This window comes from Paramormyrops kingsleyae, chromosome 19, assembly GCF_048594095.1.
Source record: "Paramormyrops kingsleyae isolate MSU_618 chromosome 19, PKINGS_0.4, whole genome shotgun sequence".
In the NCBI taxonomy this organism is placed as follows: domain Eukaryota; kingdom Metazoa; phylum Chordata; class Actinopteri; order Osteoglossiformes; family Mormyridae; genus Paramormyrops; species Paramormyrops kingsleyae.
In genome coordinates, this window is record NC_132815.1 from 17,179,426 (window position 1) to 17,197,837 (window position 18,412).

The 18,412-nt window shown below is 41.3% G+C and overlaps 1 protein-coding gene across 3 annotated transcripts in view; it reads left to right on the forward strand.

The window, feature by feature from the left end:
* The first annotated feature begins 8,842 nt into the window (after positions 1 to 8,842).
* LOC111837672 (runt-related transcription factor 2-like) overlaps positions 8,843 to 18,412 on the forward strand; it is a 55,126-nt gene continuing 45,556 nt past the window's right edge. For all 3 annotated transcript variants that reach the window (XM_023799932.1, XM_023799947.1, XM_023799955.2), the window contains exons 1-2: positions 8,843 to 8,973; positions 9,161 to 9,266. In XM_023799932.1, coding sequence (XP_023655700.1) covers positions 9,209 to 9,266 — 58 coding nt within the window. In that variant the 5' untranslated portion in view covers positions 8,843 to 8,973; positions 9,161 to 9,208. The remainder of the gene's footprint in view (positions 8,974 to 9,160; positions 9,267 to 18,412) is intronic.

Below are 18,412 nucleotides of genomic sequence, written 5' to 3' on the forward strand. Positions count from 1 at the left end.
AACTAGCATAAACTCTGAAGATTTGTTATTCAAACTCAATTAAAGCTGAAATGAATCATGAAATAGTTTAAAAACGGTACATAGGTTGCATAACGCACTTGGAAAGTTATTAAATTCTTGTATAAGTGAAGAAGAGCGTGTGAAAGGGCATTACTCACTGAAGCACAATAATAACTGACTTATAATACTACTACTGATGCTGTGTTATACAAAATAAATGCTGTTTAACACCAGTACGATTAAAAATGTGTAGTTATTCCGCAGGATGAGGATGAAATGAGTCAATTGGACTTTTCCAAACATACAAACTTTCTGTTGTTGAGGAGCATCATGTGAGGATCTGATACTGGTGAATCGAGCGGCTGCATCCAGGCTGTTTGTCAGGAGGCGGAGCTTCACCTCCTACAGCACCTTCACATGCCGTCAGCAGTGGAAAGTGGCAGGTCTGCACATCACCACCATCACAGCGGCCGGCATCTCAATACCACATCCACCTACAACGCTTACACCGGCGGCACCCGTCAACAAGCAGCATTTACTGTTTACAAGAAGCCTAATAATTCATTGTTTTTAGTTTGTCGCTAAAGAGTATAATTATACATATATAAAAAGTGCAGTTAGCAATTTATTCTTTTATTTGTGTGTGACAGTAACAAGGGCATTATTAGAATAAAATTTCTCTCATTTGGTTTCCCCCCCAGGGGGTAAGTGAAACATCGCAAAATAAAACACTCTTACTATGCTCAGTCAAAAACAGATATGCCCCACCCACCAAAAAAAATACAAAAGAGGATATTAACTACATTCTTCACTTATGCACAGCCCGCCTCTTTCACCACAAAAATATAGCTGTAAACTTATGTCACTTACCATAATTCATTCTTTTAACTCTCCTTCCACTGAGACTGTCACACATGTGTTGCATTTTAAAAGATCATTGCAGCACTAAATATACATGTAACTTTTAGCCTTAAAGTCTGAGTACACAATTACGCTCGCAGTACACAAAACTGATTTTGCTCGTCTTCCTCCCAGAACCACATGAAACAAGGCCTGGCTGCAGAGTCATTAAATGGCTCCAGCAAACAGAGACAAAGGACAGTGACAGTGTACGGAAAAACCTACAAGCCTGAGCACATGACAGGTCAAGAGACTAATCAACTGGCAAATCTACCGTTGAGGGTTTCCAGCTTAAGTAATCACCGCGGCCCAGTTAAAACCATTACATTTCGGCTGACGTTCCAAGGCACAACTCAACAACAACAAAAAAAATAAAAAAATATTCCAGCGTGTTTCGGTTCAGAATGCATTTGACATGCTAGACAGAAATTGTTTTTTAATTTTTACCGCTGCCTTGACAGAATGCACCATTACCACAGCTGTCCGCCTCTGTGATATTCACAGTATATACTTTCAATGCAAAAACAAACTCTCTGCTCCCTACTTAAGGGGAAAACATACATTCTTGCATGTGGCAGAACAGGGGTGTTTACTTAGCGTCCACCCTGTCAAAGAATTCAGCTTTATTTTGGTACTGCTACATCATTGTGGTGTGCTGATGGTATGACATTCTTTTACACTGAAATCGAGCTGCTATTTGTCTTGCTTTGGATTTCAGGGACAAAACAGGCAATTAAAATCACCTTGTATGACCGAGACACCTATGCGGATGACCTGCATATTTGTAATACGTTTCATATCAGCATTATGAAATTATCCAGAATTTTTTAGTGGCTTAGGAAACTCAACACTGTTGTGTATTTAGAACAAAAGTCAAATATCAGTACATTTTCTATCAACTTTTCTACAAATCTGGCATGTATACATATTTGTAAGATTATTCACTACAATTAAACAGGAAAAACATATTCAAACAATGTCAAAATTCTTGATTTTCTTCTCATAGTTATTGTCGTGTTACAGGCAAAAGACAGCAAAGTGACCCAAAACTCCTTTGTAAAAATATTCATTACCCCTCCAAAAAAGCCACAAACTCTAGCAGACAAAGTCATCGTTGTTCATCTATTGTTAACAACAAAATGTTGATCTCAGTTTTATAAAGGCTTGTTTTCAAAAGACCAGCCATGGCATTGTGCCCTTTTGTGTTTTTGTAAGAATAAACATTTCGAAACATATGTATAATGGTTATATTGTGTGCTAAGATGTTCCTATTAGATTATTTTCTAAACCCCCTAAGGTGATGATTAACCAAGAACTCATATCACTCATGGAGTATATAAGGAGGAGTAAATTTAGTTTGATATTTTGTGTCATTCATGTTTTTTTCTGTTCTGATACGATACACCGAATTGTGTCAGTTTCAGAAAGGGCCTTTCGTCAGTCACTCAACGTTTGACATATGCTAAGGCACAAACTCACTGAGTCATGACCCTCTGCAAAAGATTGCAAGCATCTTTTCTGGACTCTGAGAACTCAGCAGCGGCTCGCAGTATAACCAGACGTGGTAAACGCTGCCGCAATGACAGGCCGTCCAGCTCTAATTGCCATTCTGAGACGCCTCCGACAAAATGGAAAACCAGCTGAGGGCGACTCGAGGGCCGGGAACAGAAGGACCACTTGGAGGATGGTGGCGAGGTGTGATGAGGAACACGGGCGAAGCTAGCCTCACACTCAGCACTTTTCCAACACGATTGGCATTCTGGAATACTAACAATCCTGATTCCGGCAGCGGGGTTCCGTGTGGAGCAGGAGCGAAGCTAGCCTTGCACTCGGTGCTTTTCCAACATGCCGGACACCCCAGAATACTAAACATTCTGAATCCAGCAGCAGAGCTTGTCTTTGCCCCAACCAATGCTGCCTTTTTACGTTAGCGATGTCAAGTCAAAGGTGGGTGCGCAAATGCAAGAAAACAGATTTCCGAAACTTAAGAGTCTTTTAATCAGCGGCCAAAGCCACATAGTGAAATAATATGGGGGGGGGGGGGGGATAAAAAATCATGTGGAGCAAACATATATACATATAGTAGGTAGCTATTCACTCCCCAGCTTTCGAAGTAGCAAATTAAACAAACCTCTGACCAAAACCTTGAAACATTGGCCCAGTCTTGTGGCCCCCAGCGTTTGAACTTCAGTGTAGGTAGGACTCCGTTTACACTGGACAAAATCCTTGATTTCAATGAAGGGGGAAAAAAAGAAATCACTTTAATTTCCAATGGTCAGTCACCACTCCAAAATATCTCCGTTAACAAAATAATGTGATTGCAATTTCTTCCAGTGATCCTATGTGCCCTGTCTTGCAATTCCATGCAATTCCAACTCTTTGGTAGCTATTTTTAATTTGTGTTTTACTTGTAGCATTGCCACTTGGTATGAAATATTTCCCTTTGTTCCTAAAAGGTCAGTTTTATTTTTCCTCAAGGCTACAACCACAAGAAAAGACCTGGAAACCATAAAAAGATATAGACGTACTCTTTGACCGTAAAAACAAAATATGTATTTTCATTAAGATTATGCCACAGCAAACAGCTTGCGCAACTTCGATGTCCTCTTGGCTACGAAGTACTCATATTAAGTTCACTTCATGGGTTGCTGTAGAATCCTCACAAGCGATGTAATTCGTACAACCCAAACCACCCAGTGTCTATTTGCAATTATCTTATTTATGCTGGTTAGCTTTCAAATAAGTGGAGCAAACGTGTAAAAGGATATTTATATTGGTACCAAAAATACAGCGTCCGGCAGTAACTGATTAAAAGTGGCATTTGTTTCCTATAAAAGCATGTTAATTTTTGCATCAACCACAGCATAAACTACTTTGGCATTTGAGAGGGGTGTCCTGTTAACTGAAATGACTGTACCTGTCTGTGCCAGCGAGTGTGTACACGATAAAACTTTATTTTGAAGCCAGGCCAGACAGAATGTAATTATAGAATGCTAATATAGCTTTTTAATAAGCAAACAGATAAATGTACCATTGTCCACAATATTCTAAAATCACATTGTTGATGAATGTGTATAAATCTGGAAACGGAAGCAATAACGCCCCAGATGTTTATGGAAGGCCCTGAGCTACTATCAGGTCATTTTTGTGGTAAATACCTGTATATCAGTTTATTTTTTTTTTAGCAAACTCGAAAGATAAACAGAAACAGTACTGTTAGTGTTCCAGTTGTTAATCTGAGTCATGTAGAGTCAGCGAATGCTTGACAAGGGAATAGGCAGCAGGTACAGGTACGCTGGTGACATTTGATCCACGACTTTAATTCCAGACCATTGCTGTATCTCTCAGAATCACCTTAACGTCGCAGTCGTTTCAGACACGCAGACCTCTGCTAAGCAACTCACCAACACGGCTGTTTGCACAGCTGCATTTTTAAGTGTAAACCAGTGATTCAAATTAAGCAGTTTTCTCAAGGTTACAACAGACACCAACCCCGCACCGCCCCCCCACCCCCAGCCACCACCGCCACCCAAACTTTAACCAGAAACACTTTGGCTTGTAAGTCTAGGTCAGAGCTCAGGGATACATGGAACAGAAATATCATAACACTGTGCCAAAGAAGGAGTACAACAAGGACTACACTATCCATTAGAAGTACAGCCATTACAACAGCTGTTGTTGAAAGTATTACTACAGTATAGTATTACTACTACACTACTATAGTAATGATCCATCCATCCATCTATCCATCTTCCAACCACTTATCCTGGTCAGAATTGCAGATAATAATAATAATAATAACAATAATAATAATAAACAAGAGACCAACAGACCTGCAAAGACATGTTCCTCGTCCAGAAAAACACACTGAGCTGTGGCAGTACAGAGCAGAGTCTCCTCACAGCTATTCACACGCAATGTAAGGAGGTCAGGGCATGAGCATTAAGTGAAGCTGGACTTTCCCCAGTGTCTGTGTGGTCCAGAGCTGACCGCGTACTGCTGGCAGGGTGGCCCGTTCCGAAACCAGAGCCCCGGGCTCCGGTCTCTGCCTCACCTGTCGGCCCTGCAGCATTGGCCTGGGCCTCAGCTACCAGTCGGCGGCCCGGCGGGGCAGCCTGCAGCCCCTGGCGCCTGCCTGGGAAGCCCCAGAGCAGCTCGAGCTGCTCCAGATTTGGCTTTTTTAGGGTCACTGGCATGACAATCAGAGGAGAAATCAGAGGACTTCTCACCCTACAGAATAATATTGGTACTTTCACATGAGTGTGTCACCCATTCTCATTTGGGCAAAATACACAACAAGAAGCCAAAGCAAATGCATCATAATGGCAATGAAAAGAATTAGGTTACAGATTCTTTAAACTCACAGAGTATACATTACATCCGTTTTAAATGGGATTCTGCTCGTCTTGATGTAAATAATTTACATCCACGACAAAATGACTTAACGAATGACTTTAGAAAAAATGTATAAAATGCATAATTGTGGTCAAAATGTATAGCGCCAAGAAACAGTTATCTGACATTTAGTGTATCAGAAATTGCATCCCTTTGTATGCCAGGAAGAGCTTCTGCCTCAATATTCTGGTGCTGAGTGTGTAACACCTACAGTATCATTATGTACATCCCCAAAATCTTGAATTATGCAGTGGGACATGATGTCTGTAATTGTTTTTTTTTTTTTTTAAATTAAGTGTAATATCCATCCATCTTTTAGCTGCTTATATTGGTCAGGGTTGTCTAGAGCCTGTCTCAGGCAGCACAGGGCACAAGGCTGGGCTGCAGCTTGGATGGGATGCCAGTCCATCACAGGGCACAAGGCTGGGCTGCAGCTTGGATGGGATGCCAGTCCAGGGCACAAGGCTGGGCTGCAGCTTGGATGGGATGCCAGTCCATCACAGGACACATACTAATCGGGCAACTTCGAGACAGTGATTAGCCTAAAGGCATGTGTTTAGATTTAGGCTGGAAACCAGAGCAGTCAAAAGAAACCCACATGACACAGGGACGCTGACTCCACAAGCGCAATGACTGAGAAAATAGTTAGGTAGCACTTTACTTAATGCAGTCATAATACATTATAAGCGTTGTTTATAATGCATTATTGATGCTTCATAGACCATTCATAATGCACAATAAACATAGCAATAATGTGTTATGCTTTTTTATAAATAGTTATAGCCATGTTAAAATGTTTTATGAATGCATTATAATGCATTATGAAGGCATCTATAATGCATTATGATAACTGCGTTGAGTTCCCAGTAGTTCTTACATCAATGAGTTGAGAAACACCTTGACCTACTCAATTATATTTTATAATGAGTTCAATAATGTATCACAAACTAAACTTCTTAGCTGCATATTAAAAGCATCTACACAAAGTCGATACATATATAATACATGAACTTTCTCATCCTACCGAGATTAGCTAGTTATGTTTATTACAGTTTAAGATTTGAATTCATTATCTGAACGATTCAGATTTATTTGTCTGGCTGAGCAGGTTAGACTTCGTCTCCCTTGCACGGTGGCAAACAGCAGCCTCCGTCCTGAGAAACATGTAATGACGGCACTTACCTCATATCCAAAGCACAAAAAGATACAGGTCTCCTTTTAAAAACCCTGTGTCTACTCATTAAATATGAATCAGACAGAGATCATTTACAAGTCCGCATGAATAAACCTTGTACTCATGTAAGTAAGTGGGTTAGCATTTCATTACATCATGAGTTCAAACAAGCGCATGTTGCCCAAAACCCCTTCTTTCATATTGCCGTCGCCAAAACCGATACGCTCCAGCAAAAGGTTTCAATTTACTGTTCCAAATTAAGTCTTGGTGTCACTTATCTGAAGCACAAATTCCTCACTGGTTGCATGTATTCTATTTTCATGAAATGTCAATAAAATTTGAAGTAATTGCAAGTTTTATTTTAATAAAATATTATTATTATTATTATTATTAATATTATTATTATTACTGTATTATTATTATCACTTATACCTGACACTATATGTTTAGGTCATGTTTTTACAGCGACAAAATTGTGGATTATAAACGTGTCTGTTGGTATTAAATTTATTAAAATTATAGATACCTTCTGTAAAATCACATAATTAATTAACATTAACACAAAATCTAAAATGGGATTTTAAAATCTATGTTAGAATATCTCTAAATCAAGCAACCAAAATGACAGAATATGAAAACCCATGATAACACAAAAACCATGCTTACTAAATGTTAAGTGAGTGAAAAATATATAGAATATGGCCACACAGTGTGTGTGATCTTTGACCTTGGGGCAGAAATACATGTAAATTCTCATCAATGTAATTAAGTGGCTTTCAGAAATATGAGAAATGGTCCTGATTTGTAAATATATAAATGTAGGAAAGAAAATTGTACGTGACTTTTTACATTTTTATAGATGCTGCAGCTGCTGCAAATGGTGAAAAGCTGGGTGCTATAGAGAGATTTTTAATTAAAAAATGCATTTAAAAGGTGCCAAGTGGCAAAGTCAGTAACAATTTACTGCATTTAATTAAACACGATGCAGTGATTTTATGGGGAAAGCGTCTCATTTGTTTGGCAGAATTGTGACCCCAAGACATGGATGCGTTTATAATGAGAGGCCCTCATCTGTAGCCGAGTTTCAGCGAACAGCCCAGACCGTACGAAATCAAGCTGCAATTATTCAATGGTTTTGTGGCATGGATTTAGGCTTGCCCAAAATACCCCGAGATGATTTTAATTCCCGGTGCACATGAGCACATTTGAAATGTAATCATCACAAAGATTAATATAAGTGGTATTTTTTTTTTTTACCCCAGCAACGTATGAAAAGTATGAATAGAAAAAGTTTCCTTAATGCTGTTCTGCAGAAAAACGCATTAAACAGGAACCATTTGTGTTTAGAATATAGGATATGAAGTTTCTGATTCCAGTAGTTTGCGATGGCAGCTGAAGATATGCATCAGAAAGCCACACACGTCTTCCGACAAAAGGGCTTAATGCGAGCCCCCCACCCCTGCCCCCCCCCCCCCCCCCTACAACCATGGTACGAGGACTCAGATTTTAAAAACATTCCCCACATTCTTCAGTGCTACTTTAAAACCTGCATATTTGAATTTTTTAAAAAAATGTAAACACATTTAGGAAATGATCACTGGCCAAATGCAGACATGCTGCCAAAGAAGAGGTCCTGTGTGGCTCGGGACGTGTGAGACGTATGGAACACGAGTGCAGGTTCCAGCAGGGCAAAGAGAACCTTTCCTAAAACAGTGCGCGAGAGAGAGAGAGAGAGAGAGAGAGAGGCGGAGGGGGGGGGGAGAGAGAGGCAGGCTTTCAGGTTAGATTGTCACTTCGGTAAGAGCTCTAACTGGGAGAGCAAGTAACGGGAGCAGAGTAACGGGGTGGGGGGGGGCAGCCAGCAAGCACACCAGAGGGAAGCTCTCCACCCGGCAAATGTGAAGCAGACCCTGGACGGCAACATCGGGCATCGCCCCCCGGAGCCAGCGTGGGGAGCCGTCCCGGCCAGGCGAAAAGGACGGGGGTCCAGGCCACACTCTCGCACGTGGGAGTTGCTCTGAATCTATGGGGGAAGTGAAAAGGGAGCTGGGGGGAGCGTCTATGAATCATATCAGCTTTTACAAAATCTGCACCCCACCCCCTAGGGCCAGTCACCCCCCCCCAACCAAACACCCATGACTCACATGCATTCAGAAATTGCATCCCTCTGGATGCCAGTAAGAGCTGCTGCTGCAAGAGGCTTTTGTCAAAAAAAAAAAAAAAAGAGTAAAAAGCCACAACGGTAGGCAGTCCCACTTAACTCCTGTGCTCTGATGTCACGAGCACATGACCCAGGCTCTCCAGTAACAGCACACGGAGGAAAAAAAGAGCGTTTTAAAGCTTATGCCTTTTGGGTTTGTGTGAAAGCTTCATTCGCCTCACAAACAACCACAGAACCACAAGTGCGGTGCCGAGATTCTCCTCCAGGACGACGGCAGGGAGCCCCCGGCGAGTAAATGGTTAAGCCGCCCAGGTCACCTCCAGTCACACGCAGCGAACAATCAGTAAGTACTCCCTGACCACACTGGTCTGCGCAGCAAAACACGGCCACAGTACTTCTCTGCATATTCTCGCTCTTTTTTTGTAAAACCTGCCTGTTATTTGTGACCATGCTAATTGCTGATACAACATAGCATTATTTTTGCTTTTCCCCCCTTATCCTGATGCAGTATTTTTTTTTTGTCTTTCTAGAACTTACCAAGGGGCCACTGAAACCAAAAAGAATAAGTAAAACAGGCTATGGCATCTAACAGCCTTTTCAGTTCAGTGACACCATGCCAGCAAAACTTCTTTTGGGGTAAGTCTCCTGAATATTATTTTCCCTCTGGTGAAATCTGTTTCAGGTTATGGCTATTCAGCAGTTATCTTGACACAGGCAAATGAATCGACTAAGGTCAATAGACAGTTTGGAGAGGCAGAGCTCAGATGGTATCTCATGTGGACAGAGAGGCGTCCCTGGTGATGCCCGTCTTTTACCACGTTTCTGTTTGCAAACATGCTCAGCTGGCACACCCATGCAACCTTAGCCTGCGTGAGAGATGGGGACAGTTTCTGAATGGAAACTGAGGTTCCCACAGACTCTGGATCTAGGTGCGAGACATTTGATTATGTGAGAGCAATGACAGAATTGTTTTCTTATTTTGACATTTAAACACTCCTTGTTGCTTTAGGAGATGGCAGTCAGGATATGTTTGCATGCACATGTCATTGAACTGTCTGAGAAGGAAGAAGCTTTCTTTTCACCTTTTGTATGAAATCATCTCACAGTTTTAACTATACGAACATATGAACTGCGATTAAATATTGAAAGGGGCAGACATATGCTTTAGCCATCTAAAAATGAAAGGGCCCCATTTGAGTAAAATACCAGCTCAGTTTTGATTTTGGCTTTTACAAATAAGACCAGGAAGCAGGCTTTGGAAATAAAAATGAATTTTGTTAGAATGGTGCTTTATTAAAATCAGACGGAAAAAGCCATCCTTTTTATAGCGATGGGAATGTAGATTACATTTGAAATGGACAGACGGAAACATTTATTTTAAGGAGTTAAGAACTCTTCTTGTAAATAACAAGCATATGTAAAAACAGCAGAATCATTTAAAATGTAAACAGAAACCAATAAGTAATACAAGTTAATAATACTCTGCTGACATTTATGAATGACTAAAACGAATATTAGTGGTGCATGAAGTTATTTTTTTTCTTCATTAAAACACAATAAAACAAAATAAAATATAAAATAATTAAAACTTAAACGTTTTAAGATAAAGAGACATTATTTTTTCTAATTTTTTGTGACAAAACATACTATGTCACAGATTTTGCTTTCATTACGTTAAAGCATGCATGCCAAGTTGCACTTGCAGTATTCTCCCCATGTTGCCTTGGATGGTGAAAAATTATTTTAAAGTCAAACTTTTCATTTCTACAGCTCAATGCACATAGCCTGGATGTTAGACTTCATCACTGCAGGACAGTGAGTAGTTTGGACTGAGCAAACTGCAGGCAACAAGCCGGTGTTTCCCCTACCTAAATGACAGTGTTTAATTGGCTGTTTGATTTGCTTGTGGTACCATCAGTCAGGGGTCCCGGAAAGGCTGAAGTTCTCGGCGATAATCCATACGTCCCACGAGTTCCATAGGCGCGATGGGGATGCAGTTTTCAGGCGCCGTGTCGCACTTTTTCCAAAAGCAGCAGTAGACTCAGGCAGCCTCAGAGACGCCTACAGCATCTCGTGTTAAATGGTCTCGGTAAACTACACCTGCCTGAGTCAAACTGACACACAGGGCAGTGATGAAAATCAGGCCGTGTCAGCGGCCCATAAAGAGTATCACAACGACGAGACTTCTGCGTATTGTTGACGGGACTCTTCAGAGTGCTTTTGGAGTGGTAAAAAGACTCCTGGGACATTAGTCTATCCTTAGGAAAGAGGGGAAAAAGGGATTACAGATGTTAGTGCTCTCTGTGGCATTTTTAACCCCTGCTAATCAATTACCGAGCCTCGCTAATGCTCTGGCCATATGCTTCTCATTTACCCTTCGGTGGTCGCAGGACGCGCTGAATGCGCTGCGTTAATTCATTTAATTTGTTAGCACAGCGAGACGCGCTAAAAGAAAAACAGTGTTGACGGCAGGAATATGACCTGTGCACCGGCCATGCGAGCAAAAACAAGAGGTACACGTTTCAGAATCCCACATTATTAGAGATGATGCCAAAGGTTAATTCAACATTTAAAAGAAAGCTGGCAGCGTGGGTCAGAAGGAGCCCAGAGTCCGGGTCGGCCTGACGAAGAGACGACCACAATTTAGGCTAATATTCTTCCTTCCTTCTTCCATGTTAACACAATATGGCTGTGAGTGTCGTTTCGGAGCTTCACACTGTCTCAGAGAAGGCCTGATATCACTGCCTCTGAAATCTGAATTGTCCGAAAGAAACAAAAAAAAAAGTAACATGGCAAGAGTAGCAGCATTTATCTAACACCGAGAGTGTTACTTTGACATGGAGAGAGTTTACACAGCCCTGCAGGAACTGCGTAAACACTCTCAGTGTTAAATTTAACACCGCAGGTTTCGCTGCGTGCACTGAACACCAGCATCTCCAGGACAAACTAACTGAGAATGGGATCAAATTTAATTTGGGTTGTCCGCTGGGATGGTCTGCGTTTTTACATAAATAAATGTGCGTATAGTGTTCTTTTAAAGTCATCTTCTCAGATTTTGGTGGTGTGGACATACATTTAAAAAAATACACTTACATAGGCTTTAAAATGTAATCATTGATTCCAACAACTGCTTATATGAGACATTTTCATTTTAACAACAGTCTGAATCTAAATCGTTGTTTTAAAGCAGTTTTTAAATATATGTCTCGCTTCATTGTAAAAAATAAAGATATGACAACCTGATTAGCATTTAGCAAACTATAAAGCTGAATTATGTATGGAAAATGAATATTAAATAAAGTAATATAATAAACCAATTTAAAAGACTCCAGACAAAAAAAAAAAACATTCTAAAGGTAATTCAGAATAGAAGAGAATGTGTGTTTCTAAAGAATGTCCAGCTACATAAGCACAGTCCTTAGGTCTTCATTTTCATCTGCGAGTAGATGAAACGTCCTCATTCTCCACACGCGGGAAGGGCAGGGGGATTTGGAAATGGAGAGGAAAGTCCCAGAGCACCGGGAACGGCACCCACCCATAGGGATATGCCTTCAGAGCCGGAGCGGCCCAGGAACGGTGCACTCGGGCAGGCGGGTCGGGCTGAGCTCTGGAAGGAGCGATGCATTTTTGCAAACACGTTTACATCTTACATGTAAACAACACATTCAGTCTGAGTGATTCAGGCAAAGCTGGCATATTGCTACTGTATTTCTTAATATGCTCTTTATCGTATAAGTAGTTTTCATGGGCTGTTTATATACAGTTTATTGCAGATACACGGAAGGCCACACTCTCACGAGCGCAAGTCAGGATGTGTGTCTGAATGGAGTTAGTCTGTGCTTTGGGTCCAGGTCAGTAGAGAGTCTCTGACAGAGCTGGGACACAGACTGCACCAGCCTCTCATCCTCACTCCCAAGGGAATTGTTGGACTGGGATTCTGTATTTCTCCATCCTGAAATTGATTAGGCTTTTATTCACTTCCAACCTTTTTGTCTGTAATAAAGTCTCCAAAACTAACTTCATGAAACCCTTATTACTGTGAGCGGGAGATATGAATTGTCCAATAAAATCACATCACCAGTATCTTTCTTTTTGAAGCTAATTCCGGATTCTGACTGAATGGTTAGGAACCTATTATCATTACCCTAAAAATGTAGTGGAAATAGCGCAAGCGAACGTTAAAGGAGCCTCAGTCCAGCCTTTCCTCTACCGCAGTGTGTCACCTCAGGTTAAGGCCTGGAGACTGTCCCGGTGAGGCCGTGAAACACCAGGCCAATCAGAAGGGTACGTCCCGAATTAATTCAGCACTACACTCAAGATGCGCCTCTTGCCAAATACAACATTTTAATGAGGGAACAATGAATGGGCCTGAAGTTAAATTAAACAGAACTTCCTCAACATACAAAGACTGTTTGAAAAAAAGTAAGTTAAACATTGTTATGGTACCCAGAACTAATATATCAGATTAATATTCATCCACAGTCCTAACTAAAGCCAGGGTATAATTTACAAACTAATCAGAAGTTTATTTTATCCAAAAATCTCATAGGGAGTGTAATTCCACCATTAATGACCCACCTACGAGTATACTCAGTGTACTGTAACCCTCAATTTTATTTTATTTTTTTAAATATAAAGGGATCTAAAATTTCAGAATAATGTTTTACTACCGTGTTTACATCATACAGTTTAAGAAAAATGTTTAAAATAACACGCACACATGTAAACACATCAAGTCACTTTTTAACCCAAGGAGTAGATTCTGTCCCCGGATCACATTTAATGTACATGAAGGTTGAAACCTCATTCTGTATGAAGCTAAAGTCTAGAGGCTACAGGCAGCCGAGAGATTTAATGTGGAAACGCGCAGATCTGACTCTGGGTAGCCGTTTGCCGTTTTGGTTCAGCCATAACAAACTGATTCAGAAACCCATGGGTCCACAAACAAGGCACTGTCTGTTCTGCCCAATGCAGGAAAACTGACAGATCCCCACCCCCCATATTGATTTAACCTTTACAGGAATGCTGAATATCCTAAAACTGAGGTTTTGACTTTGAAATATGCACAACACACCCGAGAGTTACAAGTAATAATGTGAGTGAGCGGGCAGACTGAGGGCCACAGGGAGAGTGAGAGTGTGTCTGTGTCACTTTAGAGTGTGTCTGTGTCACTTTAGATAATATGTCTGTATCACTTTAGAGTGTGTCTATATCACTTCAGAGAGTGTGTCTGTGTCACTTTAGAGAGTGTGTCTATCACTTTAGAGCATGTGTCTGTATTACATCAGAGAGTGTGTCTGTGTCACTTTAGAGAGTGTGTCTATCACTTTAGAGTGTGTTTCTGTATTACTTCAGAGAGTGTGTCTGTGTCACTTTAGAGAGTGTGTCTATCACTTTAGAGTGTGTTTCTGTATTACTTCAGAGAGTGTGTCTGTGTCACTTTAGAGAGTGTGTCTATCACTTTAGAGTGTGTTTCTGTATTACTTCAGAGAGTGTGTCTGTGTCACTTTAGAGAGTGTCTCTATCAATTCAGAGAGGTTCTATCACTTCAGAGAGTGTGTCTGTGTCACGTCAGAGAGTGTGTGTGTGTCACTTTAGAGTGTGTCTATATCACTTCAGAGAGTGTGTCTGTCACTTTAGAGTGTGTGTCTGTATTACTTCAGAGAGTGTGTCTGTGTCACTTTTCAATGTGCTTTTCAGCCGCTCACATAGCCAGACTCTTTCAGACTGTGTTTTTGTGTAAGTGCCCAAAATGCACTTTATCTGTGACACCTCATAAAAGAAAAAAGGGGGAGTGGCCAAGGGGGGGGGGGGGGTTTACTTCCAAATAATATTCCTGAGCCCTACAGTATATACCTAAAAGCAAAACACTTCCTTTTAACTATAACAACATATCTACACTGGGCTACTTTCCTGCTTTTAATAAAAACTAAGGACAGGGCACTTTCTATATGTGTACGCTGTAAATAATGTGTGTGACAGGTGACTTGGATCATATTCAGACACATGGAGTCTCAAATCTAAGTTTTCATGATAACCAGTGCCAAGGTGTCCGGGCTTCAGTTCACCGGGGGAGGGGCAGGCCTGCCTGTCAGAGAAAAGACTCATGTCTTATTTTTAAAGGAACTTAAAGGTTTAATGTCTGCTTAAGCCACATGAGTGCACTGTGGACATCGCTGCACATGTTGTACTATTCAACGTGAAGATTAAACTAAAATATATAATTGTTTGCAAAACTTTTTTTACAAATTCTTAAGAAATATTAGACAGAGGCACATTTTTACTTTCTAAATGGTATGCTTAATATTTGCTGTGTTTACTAGATTCATTTTCTAGAAATTACCGTTTAAGCATTGTTTTCCGCACGGTGTTTACGTGCTACGTTAACGTCTTGTGAGCGGCCGATCTGTGCATCGCACTTATCACCCTGGCCCAGCTGTTTGCACTTAGATGCGTAGCTGCAGCCTTTATCTAAAGCAGCCTATAATTTCTACTCATTTATACAACTTTCTTTAAGAGACAAAAGCAGCGTCATCTGGGTACCAGTTTGTGTGCTTAACCACAAAACTACCTGCTGCGCATATATATATATATACACACACACACACACACACACACACACACACAGATACGCTGTTACAATGTCTGTATCCACACGCACGCACACACATGTATATATAAACTCACATATATATATATATAATAAATGCTGTGAGACAGATCTGCCCTCACTCTACGAGACCAAAGCTGGGGACCTGAAATTGAACTAAAGAATAACATGGCAGGGTGCAACAAACACAAGCCCGTATTTCCCGGCAGGGCACAAAAGCAGGGTGGCGTTAGTGGGAACGGCACGCCCACGCTGTACCGCGCAGGGGATGACCTGTCAGCCTGTCACCCCCGACGCTTTTAACAAAGAGATGTTTGGTGGGACAGTGCTCAGCAAACAGGCCCTAATCACATACAGTACAAGAGAGGTAATACATACAGGTGGTTTAAATGCCTCTGAAATCACACAGGCATTGGAGAGTATGGAGGGGTGGAGAGGAGCGAGAGATCGTAGTGGTATTGTGCCGCCGATGCCTTTGAAGCCATCTTTTGTCTGTCCCCGTTGACGTGTCTGGAGGGGAACAAGGCTGGTGACTAATCCTGGGTCTTGTTATCACCCCCAGCAGTAAAACTGTCGCTTTATTGAACAGGATGCCTGTCCTGCTATTCGGCTGACAGGCTACATTATGCGGATGCAGTCCCCGCTGGAGACGCCGGGGAAAAAACCGCGCGCCCCCATGCAGGCCAGTAAATCACACCTTCTAAGTACGAAGCATATCGGGCCGCCCTCGCACAGCCACTCGGGACAGGACCGCTACGAGCCGCACAGCCACTCGGAAGCTCTGACGTCTCCGGTATCGAGCATGCTGGGAGGCGGTTTCATCCACGCGTTACGTGCGGACCGGCGTTCGGACCGCCGACCAGCAGAACCCGGCCCTCGCTAAAGGCGTCCGCTTTTCTTTTAGCAGTTGTTGACTCACTGCTTCTTGTGGGGGGGGGAGTTACAGAGACTAGTGCTTTGTTTCACTGTCTCTGCCTTTTTACTGTGTGTCTCTGAGGCTGTGGGGGGTGGGGTTGGGGGGGGGGGGACGAGTCGTCTTGTCGTCGGTGCTCAGCTGGAGTCTGAGTCACTCGTCAAGGAGAAAATTAGTAATATAACATTCAAAGAAATTACATCAAAAGCAGTTTTTTATGTTACTGTCTCAAAGGACCGCAGAAGTGCTGCCTGCTAGCTTGACATTATGGCAAAGCGGGAGCTATTAATGAATGATGATATCCTTTGTTTGTAATTAAATCGCAGCAGTGAGTCATGAGCCCCAAGACAGTTTTTTAACATTCACACAACAAAATAACAAGGGCCACACAACTCAGTCTTACTCAGCTGGTATGACGGTTTGCAATCCTGCTGACAGAATACAGACTGCGAGGGCTTTTTAACCCTCCGCTGGCAACTTTCAAAAGAAAAATATTTTGAAGTAAAAATAAGGTACTTTTGCTGTGCAGCCGCTTCACAGTGTTTGGATAAAGGGAGAAAATTGAAAAAATTCAAACTGGAGACATAAATGGGGTGGGGGGGGCAGGGGGTTGTTTTTCATTTCTGTTCTTACTTTTACAGTACAGCTTTCATAAATTCAAAGTCATATCAGCCTAATTGCATTTCTCTCAGATTACGGCTTGGTCAGGGTCCTTAACGATATGGTTAAATGCAGAGGCCAACAGAGTGTACAGCCAAAGGTTGCTGGTTTGAATCCCAAAAAGACATAACCTAGTTATGACTAGACGTAAGTTACTGAGAATACCGACATCTGCAAAATAAACAATCTAGGTCATAATTCTGCATGACTTGCTATAGATAGGCTAACCTGTAATGATTAAAAATAATGAGTACTTTGCGTTTAATGAAAAAGTATCTGTAATAGGACAAGGAAAGGAAATCAGTACAAACCAAGAACTCTGGAATTACGTATATTTTACCCATATTTTACTTTGTTCAGTTTATATTTTGGATAATTGTCCACAGACATTGGACCGGATAAGTGGTTGTGAGATGGATTGACCTTTTTCACAGTGTAATTTTTTGAAAGATTTTTTTCTGAGAAAATTATTTTTACCCATAGAATCGTGTCAGTTCTGGTTCCGGAGGTCCATGTTTCTGAGATTTATGAGAAACGGCCATTTGTCTATCATTCGGGCATTTTCCCGAACACTGAGGAACGTTTTGCCTTCACACTTGTTCGCATGTGCACACGATTGCAAGTCACGCAGGGAGATTCTGATTTGCTCGTGCTCTATCATCTTGCACATGCGGCGTGACTTTCTGGTAAACAAATGCTCAATACAGGAGTCCTTCTCGGGGAAGAAATTACAGTTTGGTTAACCAGATGCTATGAGCCAGCTCATTATTTCTGTTTGTTTCCAGCGTGACGTGTCTCAACTTAACTCTCTGAAAAAGAAAAGAAAAAAAAAACAATTAAGGATCTTTTGAAAATAGAAAAAAAAAACAGATTTATTGAAGTAGTCAACATGAAGACAGGAGCTTGAACAAAGGAATCACCCAGAGGGGCAAAGGATTATTATACGACTCCTCAACAAGTCTTAAATGCACATAATTGCTGTAAACTGGCCTGGCGTTGTGATCTCCATGTGTCTGAATGTTATGCAAATTTACGTCTCTGCTTGCCTTCAGAGAATCCTGTGGCTTCGGCTGCTTCTAAAGCACGGCAGGTTAAGCCAATTTAATTAAAAACGTTTATTCTCTTATTTGTTTGCAATCTTGTGCACTTTGTCAAAGTTAGCGCCTAGCGGAAGCCTGTTCTGGAAAGCTTACAAAAATCCCAGAGCCATCCAACTGCGGAGGCCCAAACGCAAGTTGTTTAGCTACATTCTCCTGTTTAATTGTTTTCTGAATGTTTTTTTGAATAATTGGAAAATACGGCACTCAAGACATTAATTCAAACTAAAAGACACTTTTTCCAGGTTTGAGCTGACAATTTGATGGTATATCTGCGTCCCTCCCGTTTTTTGTTCTATAGTTTATAGTTGTAATAGTTGGTAATAATTTTGTAATTCATAATTTTTCCAAGGTATTTTCTATGCAGTCAGAGGGAAGATTCAGTTTTGCCACATGATTCCTTCAGGCATGAGAGGCTGGATATTAACAGACATAAATAATGGTTAATTAAGTTCATTTAGGGTGACTTTTACTGACACTGAACTAATTTTGATGACATACT